The sequence below is a fragment of the Gossypium hirsutum genome, chromosome D06, assembly GCF_007990345.1.
Source record: "Gossypium hirsutum isolate 1008001.06 chromosome D06, Gossypium_hirsutum_v2.1, whole genome shotgun sequence".
Lineage (NCBI taxonomy): Eukaryota > Viridiplantae > Streptophyta > Magnoliopsida > Malvales > Malvaceae > Gossypium > Gossypium hirsutum.
Window position 1 is genome coordinate 15,004,478 of NC_053442.1, and position 6,174 is coordinate 15,010,651.

General features: G+C 36.1%; 1 protein-coding gene across 1 annotated transcript; it reads left to right on the forward strand.

The window, feature by feature from the left end:
- Positions 1 to 1,269: 1,269 nt before the first annotated feature.
- Positions 1,270 to 4,989, forward strand: LOC107901046 (probable polygalacturonase). The gene is made up of 5 exons (XM_041095802.1): positions 1,270 to 2,125; positions 2,410 to 2,530; positions 2,967 to 3,215; positions 3,803 to 3,956; positions 4,224 to 4,989. The coding sequence occupies exons 1-5, from the start codon at positions 1,727 to 1,729 to the stop codon at positions 4,747 to 4,749; spliced, it is 1,449 nt and encodes a 482-aa protein (XP_040951736.1). The 5' UTR covers positions 1,270 to 1,726; the 3' UTR covers positions 4,750 to 4,989.
- Positions 4,990 to 6,174: the final 1,185 nt, after the last annotated feature.

The following is a 6,174-nucleotide window of genomic DNA, read 5'->3' on the forward strand; positions in this document are numbered from 1 at the left end:
TATCTCATTATTGAAAATTCTAAATTTCTTTTTTTTTTAATTTTGAAATTTCAAAATATCAAAATCAATTAAATAAATTGTTAAAAATTTTATCCCTTGATAATATGAATCGATTTTGTTATTATAATATTGAAATTAATTAATTTAATTAATTTAATATTCTTCTAAAATTTTAAATTTTATTTTTTGTTTTCAGATTATCCTTAATGAAATCAACTCAAGTAACTCATATTTAATAATATATAAAAAAATCTTACATTTCTTTTGATTATATGATCTTGAATCCCACATGCTATGCTAAAAGCAAAGAATTTATTTTCAATTAATTAAATCGATTGCTTGTTCTTGGTATGGGTAAAGAAGTGATGGAAAAAATTCAAGGTTTTGTTTGGCATGGAAGATCAAATTAACTAATTTAATTAATTGCAAGATTTTTTATTTTTTTTTGCTTTTAAATTAGCATGAAAGATTCAACATCATATAATCAACAAAATTATGGGTTTTGTTTGAGTTGAGTTCGTTAAGGATAACTTAGAAACATAAAATAAAATATTATATTTTAAAAGGGGATTAAATTAATTAATTTAATTAATTTCAATTTTAAAGTAACAAATTGGTTGACACAATCAAAAGATAATTTTTCCAACAATCTATAAAATTGATTTTAATGTTTTGAAATTAAAAATTTTAATATTACAAAAAAAAGAGAGAAAATTTTGGAACTTTTGGCAAGAGGATAAGCAAAAACAATTTGAGAAATTTTTAATGCATTATTTTAGTTTTTATCACTTTTTAACTTTAATTCTTAATATTTTTTACACAGATTAATTGAATGATTAAAATAAAATATGCAGATATGATGTGGCAGGACCATTAGGGTTTTCATTATGACAAAATAAGCAAACAATTACGCAAATAAACACCATTTCTATCCATGTTGAATATATATGAGTTCCTCGGTCAGATATCTTCCTTCTTATTAAAAAAACCATTTTGGTTAACGAATACGGAATTCTATTTTTCTCCATGCTTTATTCTACACTACCTAACTCACTTTAACAATTGTAGAATCCTCCTAACCAATGGTAAATTCGAACTTGCTGTCTCACTACAATAAATAAAAAAAAAATTTATTTTCAGGCGAGTAAAATGAAAGGAAAAGAAACGAGAAAGTGGCCCATTAAATCGCGGCCCAAGCGGAAGATGGGTGTAAAGTGTGGAGTGAGATGGGGACATAAATAAAGATCCAGGTTTTAGTTGACACAGGTCAACAACCCGAAAATTTCGTTATACGAAAGAGTTTTCGTGTTTGATGTCAACGTCTCAACTACTGTTTTCAAAATGGTCAGATTGCAACTCTTCAACTAATCACCTACTACCGGACGATGATGTTGATGTGACATTGCTTCTCGCTGCCGTGACTGAAACCTCACACAATCCGAAATCCAATTACATCCTTCAAATAAACCACGCAGGCAACTTGATACCCGCAGTAAAAAAATCTAGTTTCATTCAACTCAAGAGCGTCGACCTGCCCAAAGCTAGAAACTATGGACTTGGTTCTCCATTGACCATTGCGATCTCCCCTTGAATTGAAATCTACTCCATTTCCAATCGACCAAATCTGGCGGCTATTCATCACCAACATCTCACCAACAAAGCACTACACCCCTTTTACTAAAAGGGCCAGAAATCGTTTCTTTTAACCAAATTCGCTAAACCCAATATGGCTGAGTCATTGCCGGTTGGGGGATTTCCGGCATTCCTTTCTTCGCATAAAACTCTGTTTATTGTTCTCTGGATCTCGGCTTTCGGTTCTGTCTTTCTATGGCAACGGGATATAGTTGGGGCTGGGTTCTCTGTGTTCGGAAAAGCTGGGCCGGGTCGGTCTATGTCCGGGTCCCGGCCTTTCGAGTTTAATATTACGGATTTTGGCGGGGTTGGCGATGGGGTAACGGATGACACGGCGGCTTTTGAGAGGGCTATCTCGGCCATCTCGAAGCTTGGGAAGAGAGGTGGTGGTCAGCTCAATGTCCCGCCTGGAAAGTGGCTTACGGCGCCGTTTAATCTTACTAGTCATATGACTTTGTTCCTTGCTGAGGATGCTGAGATTCTTGGAATCCAGGTTGGTTTTTCCATTTTCATGAATTTTGGCAATGAAAAATGATATTCTCCCTCGTTATTTAACATGTTTAGTCGTTTATGGGTTGTGATTTGTGATGAAAGGGGACCAATATTTAGTGTGAAAAAAAAAATCACATCATGACCATATTTAGTGACAACTTTGATCCTTTCCATGCAAATATGACGGTGTTCCTGATTTCTCTGTGTTATCCGGCTGTTGTGTTTATAACTTTGGATTTTGGTGGATTCAATCTTGTTGTTTGCTGTTTTCCCGCTATCATACAGGACGAGAAGCGATGGCCATTAATGCCTCCATTGCCATCATACGGGTACGGAAGAGAGCATCGTGGACCTCGGTATGGAAGTTTGATCCACGGCCAAAACCTCAAAGATGTTGTTATAACTGGTAAGCTACTTCACCCCTGCCCCTAATAGGTTTCTCATTAAATTGTTTGAATGAAAAGGTTGCTCACCTGATAGAGCCAGCCAGTTTACCTATTCTATGTCATAGCACCTAATTGTCGATGTCTCAAAAATACAATTTTAGACTGGTCTGAATCTGTTTTCTGCACCCTTTATACCCTGTGCATACTGCTTATTCAAAGTACTTGCTACTTCTTTTTTTTCGTATGGAGAAAAGTGGAAAGAAACGGCCTTTTCAAGGTTTTGGATGAATAAGCACTTCCAACAACGATAATTAATAGGGAAATTCGATTGGCTGCTAGATTTGAGTCTGATTTATCATTTTTTCATTACAAATCAACATTGTGGTCTTTGTTCTATATGGATCTTTCAATGCTGGTCTGAGTCTGATTTTACCGTTTATCTTTACAAATCAACAGGGCACAATGGTTCCATAAATGGTCAGGGTCAATCATGGTGGACAAAGTATCGTCAGAAGCTACTCAACCACACAAGGGGTCCACTTGTGCAGATAATGTGGTCAAATGACATTGTAATCTCTAATATAACCTTACGTGATTCTCCGTTTTGGACTTTTCATCCATATGATTGCAAGAATGTAACCGTTAGGAATGTAACCATCTTAGCACCTGTATTTGGAGCTCCAAATACTGATGGAATTGATCCTGGTAAGTAATCCCTGATTATAAATTTTGAACTTTTGTCTATAAAAATTTTTGGTAGCTAAGGCTCTAGACTCGATTCTCATTCATGCTACTAGTAGTTGTATAGAAATGCTCACTGTACATATATAACTCGCTTATTGAGCAAGCTTGGTTGACAAATCTGTAGAATGAATTCAAGACTATAATTGAAGAAGGTTTGCAGAGGCTATTATATACATTAGTTAAAGTACGACTGTGCATTTGTTGGAACGTATAGAAGCAGGAAGGTGAGAACTTAGATGTAAGATGTATGGATATGGTATTCTGAGCTGAATTCAATGAAATGTGTGGGCAAATTGCAACAAATTTGCTTTCATTATTTTGTCTTTTCTTCTTTTCCCCATTCCTCTCTAACACATACAAGAATCTTCACATGGCAAATGCATCTTTGTAAATGGAGCAAATATCATTTGCTCACCACACCACGCTGTAGCCAGCTCAAATATACACCTAGATAAACCACGTTTCTGCTTGTTGATTTGCAGTGGGAAAAAAGGGAGATTAATTCACGCTGAATGTAACTTATTACAAGTCATTTGTGGCATAAACAGATTCATGTGAGGATGTAGTGATAGAGGATTGCTACATATGTGTTGGCGATGATGCAATTGCAATAAAGAGCGGTTGGGATCAATATGGCATCGTTTATGGACGACCTTCGAGAAACATTCTCATCCGAAACCTCATTGTCCGTTCTATGGTCAGGTAAAGTTTCTTGAATTAATTTCCTCCATCTTCATGAATATTCTACTGCCCGATAGCTTCCATGTCAAAGAAAAAAAAAACAAAAGGTCCCAAATAGCATGCATGTATTTTTCGAACTTCATATGCAAAAACAAAGGTCCCAAACAGCTCTGCAGTTTGGGTCATCCAAAATTTAGGATATTGCTTTTCCTATTCTTTTATCTATCCCTACTTGTAATTTTCATTTGGTAAGTACACATTGTCACACTTGGCTGAACATATGCGTAGTGCTGGCGTATCAATAGGCAGCGAGATGTCTGGCGGGGTATCTAATGTCACCGTGGAGAATGTCACTGTCTGGAGTTCTAGGCGTGCAGTTCGAATCAAGACTGCTGTTGGAAGAGGTGGATATGTCAGGCATATAACGTACCGAAATCTGACATTTGATGATGCCCAAGTTGGAATTGTTATCAAGACAGACTACAATGAGCACCCCGACATGGATTTTGACAAAAATGCTTTCCCAATACTCGAAAACATAAGCTTCACCGGGATACATGGTCAAGGAGTCCGTGTACCTGTTCGTATACATGGTAGCGAGGAGATTCCTGTCAGAAACGTGACGTTCAGGGATATGAACGTGGGGATAACATATAAGAAAAAGCATATATTCCAGTGCGCGTTTGTTCAAGGGCGTGTAATAGGGACCATCTTCCCCGCGCCTTGTGAAAACCTTGATATATATGATGAAGAAGAAAGGCCTGTAAAGCTCTCAACGGCCCAGAATGTAACAGAGATAGATTATGGAGTATGAGAAGATGGTGGATTGCAGTCTCTGTCAACCATTCTTTCTGGGAACAAAATCCGAAGGCTTAAAACTGTATATGCTTGAAATGAGGCAAGTTTTGCAATACCATATTGGAGCAGTGGGGCTTTTTATTCCCCTTCATTTCATGCCCTTTCTTTTGCTCCATTTATTTCTATAACTTGTTTGATTCAGAGAGTTGTGTACAGAAAATTTATAGTTTATACATTGAAATACATTTTCATAGTATGATTTTATCGTAGGTTTTTGCACAATAATATTAATGAAAGGAAAAAGAAAAAGAAAAAAGGAAGCAGTTTAGTGATAATTTGGTGGGTCACCGGTTTAATGGTACACCCAATGTTTTTTAAATCGGATTGGTGATTGAACCAATCAGATCATTAGTTCGTTAGTCTGATCAATTCAATTGATTCGATTAGAAAATCTTCAAAAATCTCAATTCACTTTTCGGTTCAATTAATTTTTTAATCGATTCAATCAGTTCATTCTTGATCTAATCGATTCAAAGTTACTTTCTAAATCAATTGTTCAATCCAACCAATTGATTTGGTTCGGTTCAGATAACGTTGGATGCACCAGGCTAGTAGTTTTCAATTATGTTGTTCTTACCTTCTTAGATGCCATGGCTTGGGATATGAATGTTAAAAGTTTGACCCGAATCCATGAACAAATGTTAGGTTGGGTTAAGTAATAAGGACTTAGATGCTTTAAGGTTTTGGGTTTTAAGTTTTGTAGACCAAAAAAATTTTGTTGAGGGAAAGGGTAATATCTTCCATTGAATAACTAATTAATTAGGAGCTAAGGTTTTGGTTTGTTTGGTGCATGTTAGCGGGTTTAACACGAGCCTAGAGAAACAGTCGTTTCTTTCCAAATTTTTCAATCATTTTTATTGGTTTCCTTTGCTTCTACATTTGTAGTCTTTAGACATTCAGTATGAACATGTTTCTTTTCTTGGGGAGAATGATGCTTGAGCCTTGTTTTCCATGGCTTCGACTTTCCTCCTTTACAAATCAGAGACATTGAGGGATTGAAAAAGGTTGCTAGGGCGCGGCTTTCGTTAGGGAAGTCAATTGATATAAAATTTATTGCTATAGGCAATCATTCTTTAACTTGGAAATCTTTATTTCAACCGGTATACAAATTTCCCCTGTAAAAAGAAATGGGAACTTTTATTGTGCAACCTCATAAGGAGGTGATTGATGAGGAGGTGGCGTGGCGTGGCGTAATGGGAAAATACTGATTTAAGGCAATTCCTAGGAAGATCTCCAAAATATAGCTTGTTTCAAAAACTAGCCCATATGTTATGGGGGCAAAAGAGGGTAACCTAGAGATCAAGTTCCTAGGGTCTAATATCTAGTTAATATTGTTTCCCACTCAAGAGAACCAATGACTAGACCTTGGCATATCCAACAT